The 15,952-nt window shown below is 45.8% G+C and overlaps 1 protein-coding gene across 5 annotated transcripts in view; it reads right to left on the bottom strand.

Annotated features, from left to right (window-relative positions):
• Tbc1d2b (TBC1 domain family member 2B) overlaps positions 1 to 15,952 on the bottom strand; it is a 72,716-nt gene that overhangs the window by 42,672 nt on the left and 14,092 nt on the right. For all 5 annotated transcript variants that reach the window (XR_012444021.1, XM_074061791.1, XM_074061792.1 and 2 more), the window contains exons 2-3: positions 10,548 to 10,701; positions 1,699 to 1,873 (exon numbers count right to left, since the gene is read on the bottom strand). Coding sequence is in view for 4 of the 5 variants with exons in the window: in XM_074061791.1 (XP_073917892.1) it covers positions 1,699 to 1,873; positions 10,548 to 10,701 (329 nt within the window). In the remaining variant the exon portion in view is untranslated. The remainder of the gene's footprint in view (positions 1 to 1,698; positions 1,874 to 10,547; positions 10,702 to 15,952) is intronic.

Here is a 15,952-nt window from a genome sequence, read left to right as displayed (position 1 = left end):
ACGATGAGTCACACACTGTGCCCAGCAGTTCTTCTCTGCACACAACATTAATGAATGAAGAAAACAAGAATTCAAATAAGCTCAACACCACACAGTTAATAAGTGGCAGGTCTGGGGTCCCAAACCTGGACTGATTATGAGCCCACTAGTCACAGTGTGATCCTACTCCCAACACAGGCAGAGCCAAATCCTGGGGACCACCAGCCATGAGGCCAGGCCCAGCACCCAGAAACACACAAACTGCCCAAGTCCACATGGCACAGGCACACTCAGCTGTTGTCAGTGCAGCTGTAGCATTAACGCACCTCCCACACATACCCAACCAGCTCAACTGCTGCTCAGCTGTGGGCTCCCCACACTGCTTCCTCAATCTGCACACTCCCAGCCCTCAGCACACACACCGACCAGCCAAAACAAGTGAGAAGCTCTTTCACCTGGAAGGTGGGTAGGTTAAATGAAAAAGTCATTAAAGCAGGAAACCAAGTAAAAGTAACTCTAAAGGTGTGTGCCAGTCTGCTGATCTGGGGCAACTGGCTACGTTATCTTGCTTGGATAAATTACACCATAAACAACCACAGAAGCTTTCCAATTTTGTTTTGCTTCTTTTATTTTTATTTTTTTGGTGGTAATGGGGCTTGAACACAGAGCTTCATGCTTGCTAGGCAGGCGCTCTACCACTCAAGCCACTCCACCAGCCCTTTTTGTGTTGGGTTTTTTCAAGATAGGGTCTCATGAACTATTTGCTTGGGGCTGGCTTTGAACCATGATCCTCTTGATCTCTGCCTCCTGAGTAGCTAAGATTTACAGGCATGAGCCACTGGGGCCCAGCTGCTTCTTTTAAAAAAATGGAACGAGGACTCACAATCATGAAACAGTATAAACATAGAATCTTACAGACCTTTAACAATTTTTTCCCTATTTTTCACTACTATGTTACCCGCATCCTCACAGTAAATTTGTTAGTGACTCGCCTTAATCAATTTTACCCTTAGCATTTGATTTATTTTTCTAGAAACAATTTCTTTCTATACTTTGAGGGTTTATGGAATATTCCTCTACATAATTACAATAGTGAGTATAAGAGGCATGGACTAGTTAAGAACAAACTCAGCTGAGTCCCTGCAGCTCAACTGGGGAGCAGAGTCGGCCACTCCACTCTACAGAGGGAATTGTCAGCTCACTAGGGTAGCTTCCTCAGGGAGCTTCAGCTGTATTAATGAACCCAACAAAGCTAGCACTGGATTATCCTTTCAGTTCTGACCATACTCAATTTTGATTTGGTTTTGAACCCATAAAAAAAAAAAAAAAAAAAAAAAACACAACAAACACCCCATCTCCATTTTTACCAGCCTATGCTCAAGCAGAGAAGGGAAACGCAGAGCACGGGCCCTGAGCCAGCCCTGGAGAAGAGAGGCCATGGGGCATGACGCCCCAGCCCTGCAGCCTGGGAGCCTTGTGACCTTTGGCACATATTCCCTCAGCCAGTTTGTCTCTGCCAAGTGTCACCCGTGTGACCTGCCTCAGAGTTGAGCAATTATATGAAACTGTGAGTGTGACAACGTTTGACACAGAGGATTAAAAAAACAAAACCTTCATAAATGTAAGGTTTTGTAATCACATGTAAACACCTTGCATTATAACATGCAGTATCTGAAATAATCCATTTTCAATTTCACATGCTGCTTCCCAAAGACTCACTTGAGCTCATTGCCCCACTGTTTCAAAGAGTAGAAATTAATGGTGTTTGGATGGCCGGGGGCAGGCTGGTTTGCAGCTTGTTCCCCAACCAGCTCTCCAGGGACAGGGATGGTTTCCACAGCTAGGACATTTCTGGCTTTTTCTGCAGAAGCGTTTGGGTGGGGGTAAATTAAATCTGAAAGAAAAGCAAAGAAATGTTACGTTAATCAAAGCTTCCACATGAAAACAATGTCCTACCTGAAAACACTGACTTGGTATGTTATAAAACCTCAGTCGTATCTACAACAATAGCACATTTTTAATATATGCTACATAAAACAACCTGTGGGAGGCTTCGATGTCCATAAACTATTTCATCTAAAACAGATCTATGTCTCTCAAAGGAAGTAACATGTTTCAAATCACCAAAAATTAATAGCATTGGCTGGGAGAGAGAAAAGACATGGATTTTCCTCCTTTGACAGCAGTAATCCTGGCAAAAAACTGTGACCAAGGCTCACTCACCTGTACTGATCAGGAACAATTTCCAGAAAAGCTTTTACATAAGAAAAGCAAAGCACAGACCAGATTCTACTCCATTTCTTCTCTTCTAAGAAACCAGGAGAATACAGATATAAACATATTTGCTAATCTTTGCAAATAGTGACACTGAAAAAGTAGGTCTGCACTTCACAGCATAGAAGCTCAGTAAATTCACAGGAGTCACACCAATGCTAACGCACAACCAAATTTCAAAAACTCCACTAAAGGTGTAAGCTTTGGAAATGTTTAAGGTTGAAGTGATATAATGTCTAGGACATACTTTCAAAATCATTTTGTTATTTAGATAAATATTTGCTTCAAATAATTTGCTTTAAAATAACAAAATTAAGTACATGGGGGTATCAATGAAACAGGAATGGTCATGAAATAATAATTACAGAAACTAATAAGCATGAACATTATATTGTTCTCATTGCATATTTACATTCTCCCACAATAAAAAGTTACTTAAAAAAAAAAAAAGTTTTGCCCAAAGCATTTCCAACTACAAATACTTGTATTCTTTCAAGATATAACCTATCTGAGAATAGGACATGTTTGCAAACAGAATTTAATATTATTTTACAATAATCAATTTGATCTACACCTCTCTATTTCTTTTTTTCTTGTCATGCTGGGGAGCGAAAATCCAGGGCCTCACACATGCTACACCTCTAACCCCCTACACCTCTTTTTAGTTTTTTTTGTTTTTTGAAACAGGGTCTCACTATGTAGCCAAGGCTGGTCTTGCACTTGTAATCCTGTCTCAGCCTCCCAACTGCTGGAATTTCAGGTGAGTGCCACCCTAGCTCCCCTCCACCTCTATTTAATAAAGCATCCCTACATCAGCCACATTAACTGTGAAAAACACAATCAGAATGGAACTGTTGACCACAGGCAGAAAAAAAAATTAGTTTCTAATCGTACCAGCACAGAGCCAGAGTCACTTAGGAGACGCCTCCATAAAGGTCACTTGGGAACTGATGTCCTAATGGGGACATCTTCTGACTGCCCTGCACCTCGTAGGCAGGTTACTAACCTGACCGCAGTCTGTGTCAGCGTGGGAAAGACTCCAAGAACAAATGGGGAAAGTACCTTGGATATGACATGAATAAGGGAATTCTGTCCCATCAGATGTGGCTCTGGCCAGAAGTCAACACACAACTTGTGGCAGGGTTCTGACCAGGAAAAACCAAAGAGGGTCTGCTGGAGACAGAAGAACCATCAGCTTGGCAATGGGTTACAAGCTTGAGTCAGAGGAAGAAAGTCATACACTATCAGAGTTCTGGCTCCAGGCTCAAGCTGCTATCATGTATTAAGTACGGGGCACTGAGGGTACAACACCAAGGGGACAGAGCTCTTGTCCTAAAGGAGAACATGCTTAGGAGAAGCAAAAGATAGCCCCATGTCAACCAAGTCACCACGGAACACATGGCATTCCTGATGTCCAGACACCTCCTCTGAGCTTGAGGGTTCCAGGATATGTCTAGGGACTTCTAGAGGGAGAGGAAGAAGGGGCTCCACCCTCAGCTTCAAGGACAGTGGTTCCTCTCTTCATTCTTTCATATTGGGGTTCCCCTTACAATTCGCTTGGAAAAGGGTTTCAATAACCGAAAGAAAAAACTGCAAACACCACTAATCTAGTCCAGGGTCTCTGGCTACTTAATTGGTGAAGACACTAAAATCCTTGGCCAGGGCTGGAAGAGTCACTTGCCCTACAATAATACTCAAGGTAAGGCAGGTGGCACAGACTAAGGCACAGCGTCTAGACTATGGTGGTATAAACGGTCTGTAAGCACACGAGCTGATCTGTGTACACATGGGGTCAGAGACGGCTTTACCACTGTTTCAGAGAAAAGCAAAACTATCACATAGGCTTCCCAGACCCACACGGGCCAAGCACCACAGATCTAAGCCAAGGCAGGAAATGAACACAGCCAAGTGCACACACTGCCCCAAGCAGAGCGCTTGAAGCTCCTTCCTGTGGGGGTGGGCAGCAGGAGAGGCCCCTAGAGGGCCTCTGCTGCACTGGGTTGTCAAATGCCCTGATGTGGCAAAGTGCCTGTTACCAAGAAACCCGAGAGCTTGCAGAACCCTCAGGCCATCCTGGAAGGGCTTCCTGGGGAAGCAGGCATGGGGAGGGGCAGCAAGGGGCTGGAGACCAGGAAGAGGCTCAGAAATGATTTCTAAAAGTCATCACTTGACCTGAAAGAGAAGCTATTTCCCAGCTTAATACGTTTTTTTCTTACTATTACCTTGTCTGATCTTGGGTTTTTAAAACATCTCGTGAGATTCACTTCACTGAAAGCCGAGCACTGGTTCCTCCTCAAGGCAGGACATTAGCAGTCAAGGAGCCTCCCAGAGGACATTAGGGAAACACAAACTGGGACATGGCACCATTTCCTCGAAGACCTCAGGAGGAGAGACGTGCTCCCACAGGCTCTTTGTCCTGTAGCTGCAGTGGGGAGAGAAAGTCTCTGCTCTTTTCCTTTCTTTTTTTTTGCAGTGCTGGGGCTTGAACTCAGGCCTACAGCTTGAGCCACTCCACAAGCCTTTTTTGTGAAAGGTTTTTTCGAGATAGTGTCTCATGAACTATTTGTTCAGTCTGACTTTGAACTGTGATCCTCCTGATCTCTGCCTCCTGAGTAGCTAGGATTACAGGCGTGAGCCACCAATGCCCAGCAATCTCTGCTCCTTACAAACATCTACCAATGCCTGAGCGACATCAGTCTGAAATGTCTGCACTGCTTATGTCCAGATCCTCTTCATTTTAGTGACAGGGCAGTCTCAACTTCCAGGGCTGGGATGCTCCTGCTCAACCGTGGCCTACCTCCGTGGGACTTCCTTCTCCCCTCATGCTCCTGCCCTGTTGCTGTTAGTCAGGCCCAGTGCTCTGCCTAGACAGCACAATGCCTGCCCAGAATTCTCAGAGAACCCACCCTGGGCCTGTAGCAGCATCTAAAAAAAGAGAAAGCACCAGGAGAGAACCACACACCCCTGCATGCAGAGAACCCTGCAAATAGAGCCAAGAAGTCACTCCAGCAAGGAGGAAGGACAGGGCAGGTTTAATCTGAAAAAGCTGCTTTTTTTTTTTTTTTTTTTTCTGGTGGGACTGGGGTTTGAATTCAGGACTTCACACTTGCAAAACAGGCACTCTACTGCTTGAGCCACACCTTCAGTCCATTTTGCTCTGGTTATTGTGGAAATGGGGTTTCGAGAACTATTTGTCTGGGCTGGCCTTGAACTGCAATCCTCCTGATCTCAGCCTCCCAAGTAGCTAGGATTACAGGCCTGACCCATAAGTACCCAACTTCTGAAAAAGCTTCTTATTTAACCAAAGTGAGTTTTAATCCAGATTGTGAAGGAGTGGTCAGAAGGAGCGAGACATCTTCCAAGTAGTGTGCATCAAGCATTAAAAAGTGAGCAGCAAGCACAGGGTTCTGAGAGTCCCAGGGTGGGCCAGCCTACCTGTCCAGCTACTACATGCCTAGCTACTTCCCAACCCCACCAAGGACACAATTTGTGAGGGCTGGAGCCCTGTCCCATCTCTAACAGCTGCATACCCAGCACCTAGCACAGAGGAGGGACTCAACTGGTATCAGTAATATGGGTGAATGAATGAGTAAAGACAGTTACTGGCTAGCACGGTGGTACTGCAGGAAAGGCTTCTGGGGGCTTAGGAAATCAGGCAGAGGCCCCATAGTGCTCAATGTTTGGCTCTAGCGGCGCTTCCTGACTGCACTCTCTCCTGCAACCTCCCCTGATGAGCTCTCTAACTGGCAGGGGCACACCTAACCCCACCGCTTCCCTCTCTTCTCTCCCACGCCATCCCACAATCTGGCAATCCACTCAGCCCTCCAGCCACCATCCACAGCCACATCCACCCTTACCGTCACCTACACAGACTCACACCCAGATCCAGACTCAGGTTGTCTCCACCAGACCACGCCCCAGTCCGCTCTAGTCTCCTTTCAGACCCTCTCCATGGGGTTTCCACAGGTTCCTCCCAGATAAGCTAGACCCTCCCCCTTGAACCACCTCCCTCCTGTCCTTCTCCCATACCTCACCCTTTCACAGCCTGACTTCCACAGAGCCTTCAGTCAGAGGACCCTGGCTCAGAGAGCGCCTTGTTTCACAGATGCTGAGATGTGTTCAAGGTGCCTTAATCTTTCACCACTGAATCATGGACAAACAGCCTCTCATAGACAATGCTGGTGATTACTATGACTCACAATTTCAAAATGTCCCATGGCATTTTGTAGCATTTCATAGCAGCTGACATTAAAGGGTGACATGTAACTGTTGTGGCATTGCCCATACTAGCTCTGCACTCCACCTGTAGGTCTCTTTCTCACAGCTTGAGGCCCTGCGCAGAGAGCCCTGTGCAAGCTGCCAAGGACTGAAAGTAGCAACTCGTCCCCTTTCCTCTTTCTGCTCCCACGCAGCTGCTCAGAGTGTGGCTGCTGCAGGATAGGAAATGTGTGGTCATCCCTCAGTCATCTTCACAACACAACTTTCTTGAGAAACACCACCATATGCAAACAGGTACTGAGACAGTCGGCCTGCTGTGATCATGCGTGTTCTCATACTCCTGACTCTCGGGTAGTCTTCCAAAGACTTGTTATCCCTGGCTTGTTTTCTTGATTAGTTCATGTGGAAAACGAAGCAGACAGAATGGGCAGGACAACCATCTTGTAAAGAGCCATTAGCTATTTGGGTTCTGGCTACACCATTCTCCACAGCTATGAAGATCTGCAGACCTTTGATTTTACCTTTGCAAAGGAATAATTTGAAAGTAAGTCTTTACCCATCCAAACAGAGAGACAATGGTGTTTGAGGCATGGCACACTTTCAGAAGCCAGGCTGCAGAATGGAGGGCAGACAGAAAGAGATAAAGAGATCAGAAAGTCACCCCACTTCCAAGATGGATAGGGTGGCTCGCGCTTGTGAACCTAGCTATCTGGAGGCAAAGACTGGGAGGATGGGGGTTCAAAGCCAGTGCAGGCAAAAAAAAAAAGTTTGTGAGACACCCATCTCAACCAACAAAAAAAGCTGGGATGGTGGTACACACCTGTCATCCCAGGTATGCAGGAAGTAAATAAGAGGATCACAGTCCAGACTAGCTAGGCCATAACCATGAGACTCTATCCCAAAAATAAATAAAGAAAAAAAGAGCTAGGAGTGTGGCTCGAAGTGGTAGAGCACTTGCCTAGAAATCATCGGGTTCTGAGTTCAAACACCAACACTACAAAAAAAAAAATGGTCATCCTACTTTCTAATACTTGATTGGCTAACATACAGTTGAAAATTGAGGAATTTTGTAAAAAAATATTTAATGTAGCCAACTATGTGCCAGTGCCAGTTCACTACTAAATACTCATTCCAGCTTTTCCTCACCTAGAGACTTGGTTTTGATGATGGTCACATGCTTAGCTTAGCTAAAATGCTGGGCTCCCCAGACTCCCCTCCAGCCAAGTGATGTAGCCCTAAAGAGTGGCCATGGGACACAATCTTAGCTAATGACCCAGAAGCTCAAGGTTTCTGGGACAACATTTCCCTTTTTGACATAGGGGCCACCCCAAGGGGCAGTGAGTATGAATGAGAAAGCTAGTATGCTCTAAGGTTGAGCACAAAGAGTCAGAAGCAGCCTGGATTCCTCATTGGCACTGGTGAGTCACTGTACCACTAGGAACTGCCTATAAGGAGACAAACAAATCCCATCTCTTAAGTTCTTATTAGTCAGGTTTCCTGTTAATTGCAACTGAACATAATCCTAACCCATTCAAAATTATATCACCATCTACATGTGTATGTGAATACATATCTCTTTACACTTAACACTCAGTCCTCATGACAGAACTGTGGAAGAGGGTGGACAAGCTTCATTTGCACAGCAGTCTGTGCTACTGTACTAGAGGGAAGATGACTTACTCAGAGCCTGACAACCAATAAATCTCAGCACCAAGACCTCAAGCCAGCCCCACAGGGCTTCCTCCACCAGATCAGATTTACAACTGGCTATCCATGGAAAGTGCCAGTTCCTCTAGCTTTCCTCACTTTGACTTCAGATGTCAGGAGAGTTCTGATGGGTGACACTCAGCAGACTACAAACACGTGTTTGGAGGGAGGAATGGAAGAAGCACTCTGAGTAACTGTGACTAGGAGACAATAGTAGGCAAAAGTTTATCTCTCCGTGCAAACCAGAGTAATAAAAACATTACCTTCAGTTCTAGCTGCATGGTCAGGCAAGGTTGAGCAAGTAACCATAGCATAGCTGCAGGATATCATAAAGCACTGCCACACAACATGACACAATTTATCTTTAACCAGTTTCTCTCTCTGATGGTGAAATAAAAGGGCTAAAATGCAGCTTTTTCTTCTTGACTTCCTGTTTTCCACTTCCTGAATTATTATAGTCTTGAAAATGACCTAGTGGTTCAGAGTTTCATTACTTGTTGACAGAAGCTACCTAAAGCTTGGTAGACATCTAAAGTTACAGTCACTTCTACATATATAATCTTCAAAGGTATTCCACCATACTTCTGATAAAGTGCAAAGTCTCAAGGCTAGCCATCAGGCTCTCCCAGGTCTGCCCCAGCCTGAGTGAGTCTCCAAGCTCAGCTCACTGGTCCCAGCAGCTCCATGGAAGGACCATGCTCCAGGTCTCTCATCCCATCATCCCTCCTAGGTCTTTACCTGGCCCACTCCTGGTCAACACACCGAGAGAGGCCCCTAAGAACCCGAAGCTATGCTCAGTCCATGAATGGGCCCCTTCCCTTACACTCAATTCACTTTTCTTCTCACGACCACCCTGATGACTAGAAATTCCATGAGGGGAGGGTCCAGAACCATCACAGGTGTCTGCTTTGCTGGATGAACAAATGTCATACAGCACAAACTCTAAATTCCCACACCTAGAGTACCCAAATGAGGGAAAGGGAGTCAGATTTGGGCCTCAGACGTTTTCAGTGTTTGGTTTGAAAGGAGGCAGGACAGAGTTACAAACAGATTATGAGACCAAGTGCTGTTCTCTGCCCTCCTTTTAGTTGAGTATCTACGTCTGCTAGGGAAAAGCACTTTGTATCGCTAAAGGGACAGAGGCGACTCAAATGTCTTCTGTGCCAAAGGCACAAGCCACCATCACCAATGCCAGTTCCCCTGCAGGGTTTCCAGCATCCCAAGAGACTTGGAAACTGAGTTATTCAGCTTCTTTTCATGGAAAGCCTTTTAACCCCTCCAACAGTGAGAGGATTCTTGGACTTCACAGAGAGGGGCATCACTTCAGCTCCTGATACAGCTGAATACTAAGACCTCCATGAAATGGCTGAGAACTCCCAGGATAACACATCCACAGGTACAAAACATATGTGTAATTCCTCACAGTCAGCCTGCTGAAAAGTGCTGTGACTAGTAAAAGTAAGGCTGGCAAATCTGGAGAAGAAAAAGTCTAAGGAGGTATTTGATTCTGGGACAAAATAGCTGTACATGTGCTACACCGTCCTTGGTGTGACAGAAACTCAGATATGGCCCAGTGTTCTTCTAAGCCCTGGCTTTATAAACTGCACGTCTTCATGAAAGCACTAGGAAAGCCCTACTGGCTTCATTTTGATGTGTACGCCTTTGTGGCCTTCACATTGCTAGTACAATGGCCTCACTTCACAGCTCAGGAGCCCATTTTTTTCTATGGATCTGTTCTCCATATGTGACGAGAGGGGTCACAAAAACAGTCCCACCCCACAGCCTTTGTGGTGGATGGGGAGAGAGGCACATGTGAAATGATTAGCAAATAAATGTCCCATTCTTTCTAGAGGGCTCGATACAACCAGCCATGAGAAGATCATGGGGTTTAATTTTTGATATTTAATATAAAAGCACAGTATTAAGCTGTGAAAATGCCGTGAATCTAGAACAAAATAAAATCAGTGTTTGAGGGTTAAGTTTTCCTGAGAAAATACTAGAGAATTACAGGCAGAGGCTTTGAGACTACCTTCCTTACGCATACAAACCAAGCAGCCCAGGACGCCTACCAGGCATGAACCCTCAGGGATACGTTCCTCATTCCCAAGCATAGCAGTAAAATAAGGCCGGCTCTGGAGTCAGAACTAAAGGTTTACATTGCAGTGTTGTAACTTCAGCTATATACACCCATGGGCCTCATCATCTCCGATACGCTTGCCACTGGCCCTGCATGTATTCGGAGGCACTGAGAAACTGTGGAATGCTACCATGAATAATGGATCCTCATTATTTTCATACACTGCTAACCTGACATACGTCAAGGGTTTGTACACCAAGAGCAGACACAGGCCCCTCCGTGTGTGCCTTACCTGAGTTATCTCTGGCTACAAGACCCTTAGGAAGATCTCCAGGAGTTGGGGAAGTCCTGCTGTCCCACTTCACCATGTCGAGGTTATTGCAGTACTCCCATCTTTTCTGCTGAAGCTCCTGTAACCAGTAAGTCATGAGCTGGCGATTAGGAGCCTAGAAAGAGAAATAGAGGGAAAGGCATTATGACCACCAATACAATGAAGACCTTTACAAAAATTATGTCTGAGTATCATGTGAAAGGCCGCAATAAGAACAGAGCAAGGAAATTTCTACAGCAATAGAAGCTCTGGCTCACATGAGTGATCAAGCTATTATAGCAGTTTTAACATAAAAATAACCCAATCAGTAAGAAATATTTTTATATTTTAAGCTTAGAAAATGATGCAGTGTGAGTCTTAGGAAGGACTGACAACCCTGTTGCTCTTTCACTCTGAGATCCTGTAAGCTCCAGCTCAGGGAGTCAAGTCTTACATAGGTATGGATGATGTCCTTGCCAAATTACATCAAAAAATGACACTTAAACTCTGCCAGCATCTGAGAGGGTATAAGAAAATTGCAAATCAAAAACTAAATGGCACATGAGTTAGAATAGTTAATGTTTCTAAAAGGCAATAGCAAGTGCTGACAAGGGTATAGAGCAACTACAAAACTTTCATAAATGTGGATGGGCATCCAAAACGGGGTAGCTACTTTAGGAAACAGTTTGGTGGGTCCTGGTAAAAGTTAAAGATCAAGTGACCCTGCAGTCCCATTCCTGTATACACCCAAAGGAACAAAAACAGATTCACACAAAAGTCTGCATGTGAGTGTTTATAGAGACTTTATTCACAATCACCAAATATTGCAACAATATATTTCATCTGGTGAACAGACAGCCTATGGTTAGCCACACAATGGAATACTACTCAGTAATGAAAAGGAGCAAACTATAGATTCATACAATGTGTATGAATATTAAATGCATATTACTAAGTGAAAGAAACCAGACTCCAAAGGCCAAATACTGCATGATTTCATTTATGTAAGAACAGGAAAAGGTAAATTACAAGGACAGAAACAAATCTGGGGTTTGCAAGGCTTGGAGTAAGTCCCTGATTACAAAAGGGGCAGCAGCAGAGAATCTGGGTGGATGCAACTGTCCCATCTCAGGACTGTGGTAACAGAGTCATGATTCTATGCACTGAACTAATCCTAATGCCATACAACTGTAGACATGAGAAGTGAATTTCACTCTGCAACATGAGTACATTAAAAAAAAAATACCCTGTGAACATCAACTTAAATATTAATAACAAAAACCAGGACTGTAAAATAGGTACAGTGGTGGAGGGGGGTATTAGTGGGAGGAGGGAGGGTGAAGGAAGGAGATTAAGGTGACGATACACGGAAGACGGCTTCATACACCTGTATGAAACAAAACTTAAGAAACCTCTTGCAAATGCTTTAAGTGGGGCAGGGAGGGGGCTGAGGGAGAGATGATGGGGACGATATAAATAATGTACAGTGTAAGTCTAATAGGAATTGGCCCTATGAATCCCTCCTGTATAATGAACATATCCTAATAAAAATTTATTTTAAAAATCAACCACGATACAGGAGAACCCAAAACCATGAACCCAGCTGTAAGAAAACAAACTAGATGCAGGTGTGGGTCATAAGTGTCCAGGCTGACCCCTGAAAAGGATTCCCAGGAGGGAAGGACACCCTGGTATGACTGTGGGAATCGCATCAGCACTGGCATCCAATGAGGTATGTCCACATCAGACATTAGTGGTTTCCAGATCAGACATAGAAACTCACTCTGCAGGCCTGACAGCAGGTGACAAGCCAAACTGCTGCTATCTAGAAGCAAAGGACAACCTCCAGGTGCTGCAGCTACAGCCTGAGGTATTTTTAGTAACATCTGCAACCTGGCCCCAGGTAAAGAAAAGCATCCACTACAGAATCTGAGGGAAATTCTTCCAGCTACCATCCAAGCTCTCCCTTCACCCGCTCATTCAGCCAACATTAACTGAGTGCCTATCAGGTACCTGGAACAGGGGCCGGGGCTCAGTCCATGAGAAAGAAAACCAACCAGTTGTTTCCATGGCATGCTGAGTGCTATGAGAGAGGGAGGAGGGATGATGTGGGGCTGCTGTGCCTGGAGACCACCACAGAAGGACAGGACTGGAGCCACCCATGGTGGGAGGTAGGGGGCAAGGACCAGTCACCTGCAGGTTCAAAAACTTCAAAGTACTGCCTTAATGTCTACCTTCCCCAAGAAACACAAACTCCCAAGATGTTTTCATTTTTGTAGCAACTAGCTTACTGCCAGACAAGTATTAAGACATTTATTGATTTAATAAGTGAAGGAATAAATGAACAATATATCAGGAGGTGACATTGGAGCTTCGTCTTAAAGGAGAAGCAGGCAGCAGCCAGAAGCAAAGGGGGAAAGAAGTGACTCCAGGCAGGGGGAGGAGTGACTGCAGAAGCCCCCCAGGCAAGATAGCAAAAGCAAGGGGAGGCAGTGCAGACAGACCAGTCATCTCCTCCACATTCAGAAATTGAGCAGAGCAATGGCAAGTTGAGTCAGTGCCACCAAGGGTGAAAACTGATGAGGGATCAGGCTTGGGAAAGAGAAGGTAGTCAGCTCAGCCCAAAATCCAAGAGCCCACTTGGGGTACCCAAGAAGGGCACCAGGAGTCTGAGCAGCAAGCTGGTTGCAGGATGGATGGCAGGGGCTGGACCTGGCCCTGTGGAAGGCAAAGAGAGCACAAGTATCCATCCCACAGTAGGCAGAACGGACCACAGGACAAGCTGGGGACTAGAAGACACAACCGCAGCCAAACTGAGAGCCTAAAGCCCCGCCCAGTCCTCCTCCCTTTTTTACAGGCCCAAGAAGGGAAGTAACTTGTCCAAGTCACACAGTGAGTTTGATGAAGTCAACCATGAGACCCCATCTGCCTACCCTAGCTTCGAGGCAGCCATGTTTGGGGTGGGGGTGTCTTGGTCCTCCCTAGGTCCCCACTTGCCCAGTCCCTCCATGACAATCCTGAGGAAAAGACCAAGATGGTGGTGGCCTTCTACTTGAGCCAAGGAGGTGCCAGGCACTCTCTCAGCTTCCTCTCCTCTAGCTGTGCACCTTTCTACTTGTGCTCAGTGTACTTGTACTTGTGTACACAGGCTGCTCAGAAAACCTGGCATACACCCACTGGGTGAGATCTCTCTGTGACCCCTCTGGCATCTCCTGTGATATAGGCATCATGGAAAAAAAAAAAAAACTCTGCTGTTAAATCTAACTGGGAACAATGAGTAACCTCTCATCATCTCTTGTTGAATTCTGGGGGCCAAAAGATCTTTCAGATCACACGCCTTCAATGTCTGACATTGTTGCAGAAATCTGGTCCACAGAGCAGGCAAAAACCACCTGGAAAATGTGATTAACTGGGGTTTGCTGCCTGTCAAGCCTAGAAATCCTGACTTCAGTCCCCAAGCAGCTACTTAAAGGCTGCTGGGGGCTGTCTGCCATGGCTCTGAGGCTCTTGCTTGGAAGGCAGAACCCTAAAAGTGCCTTCCCTCAGGGAGCTGAAACACAAACACAAACCCACACAGGTTCTAAGACAAGGCATGATGGGAAATGAAACACAGCTAAGTCAGCAGAAATGCATACATTTTCCATTTGGTGTCTTTTTACCAGAGGACTGAATGCAACTTGGCCTCACTTAGTCCTAGTGAGATGCATAATCACAAACTAGTCGCTGCACAGAATTAGTCTAGATCTAACTTGTCTAACTCAGCCACAGCCACACTTGACCACTGAATCAAGGCCACATAATGACATATTTTGGATACACTGGATTAAATAAAATATATTAAAAATTAACTTCACCTGTTCAGTGTGCCTATTTGAAAATTTAAAAGCATATATATGATTCACACTGTATTTTTATTGAACAGTGCTGGCCTCCGTCACAGTGGCATTTGAGAGCCCAGGAGTGTGGGAGATCCAGAGTGGTGGGGACGGTGCTAGAGGATTAGCCCACAGGCCAAGGGCACGGGGTTTATGGATAGGAGGAGGCCAGCACTCTTCTCTTCTCTGGCACTTTCAGACTCAAGAACTCCTCTTCTTTCAATAGGGACCTTCTTATCTCCAACCACTCCATGCTTACCAATGGTCTTACTGATGGCTATCTTGGTTGTCTTTACTGCCCCAACCACAGCAGGACAGATAGGACCCTGAAGGCTTCATGACAGCATCTTGAGGGCAGGAGCATGGCTCAAGTGATAGAAACCTTGCCTAGCAAGCCCTAGGCCCTGAGTTCAAACCCCCCAAACATTCCAATCATACCAGAAGGAGCAGAGAAAAGGCAAAGTTTCATAGCTTAGCAGAGATTCCAGGTAAGACTCCAGAAGGAGGTTGTCTACTATAGGACAGTTTACTAGGCCAAATCCTGTCTCCAGCCTACAGAACTCCCAAGCAACTTCAAGGCCCAATGCAAATGCCACCTCTTCAGAAGAGCTTTCCCTGAGCTGAGTGTGCATTTCCTCTCCATCTTCTGAATGAGGAATTTATGGCACCAGGTAGCCCAGGCAACCTTCCCCTGGGGACAGGAATACTCCCTGTGTGCTCCTCACTAACCTAAGCTCCTTGAAGACACAAGCCAGACTTGTCAGTATTACAGGACCCAAGCTGCCCAGCTTAGTGCCTTGAATACAGATGGGCACTCAATACCTGATTCATTCTTAGGTTCAGTATTGTTACAGCTCAATACTAAAGTACCAGTTTACACACGACACCAATCCCAATATAAGAGACCAACCAACATCTTGGAAAGCCATCCTGGTTGTCTCCTACATGGGTGCATGAATGTCCTGGGGGCCAAAGGGAGCAGACAAGGGCTGGGTGAGTACAATTCTGTCAGGGCACCACTACTGCCTTTGAGTGCCTGGAAATGAGGTGCCAGTTCAGAGAATGAAATTAGGCCATCCCTCATTTGGCTTGATGTAGGAACATTATCCTTGTCAGCTGCCTGAGAAGTACCATGTGACCCCTCATCTGCTCCCACAAGCCCGTCCCTTTAAGCCTCTAGCAGCCCCAAACCCAAGTGAGTCAGGCCCCGGCCACCTGTCCCTTCTCTGGATCCTAGGGACTCCCCAACCCCAACCCCTGCAAGCACTCAACTCAGGGCACAGAAAAAAAATTACATAATAAAGTCATCTGATCATAAATTTATTGGTTCCAACATACATTTATTAAGGGCCCACTCTCAGTTGGAGGCACACTGCTAGGGAGAGTGGGCTAGAGTGGTGATCCAGCAGCAAACACAGGGGGCTTCACCTTCTAGCCACATTCTGCACCAACAACCACCTGATCATTCCTGGATCCCCAACCCTTTGGTAAAGAACCTCCAACTATCAAAAC

The sequence above is a fragment of the Castor canadensis genome, chromosome 19 (assembly GCF_047511655.1).
Source record: "Castor canadensis chromosome 19, mCasCan1.hap1v2, whole genome shotgun sequence".
Lineage (NCBI taxonomy): Eukaryota > Metazoa > Chordata > Mammalia > Rodentia > Castoridae > Castor > Castor canadensis.
Note: the sequence above shows the minus strand (reverse complement) of the source record. Positions and strands in the feature narration are given on the sequence as shown.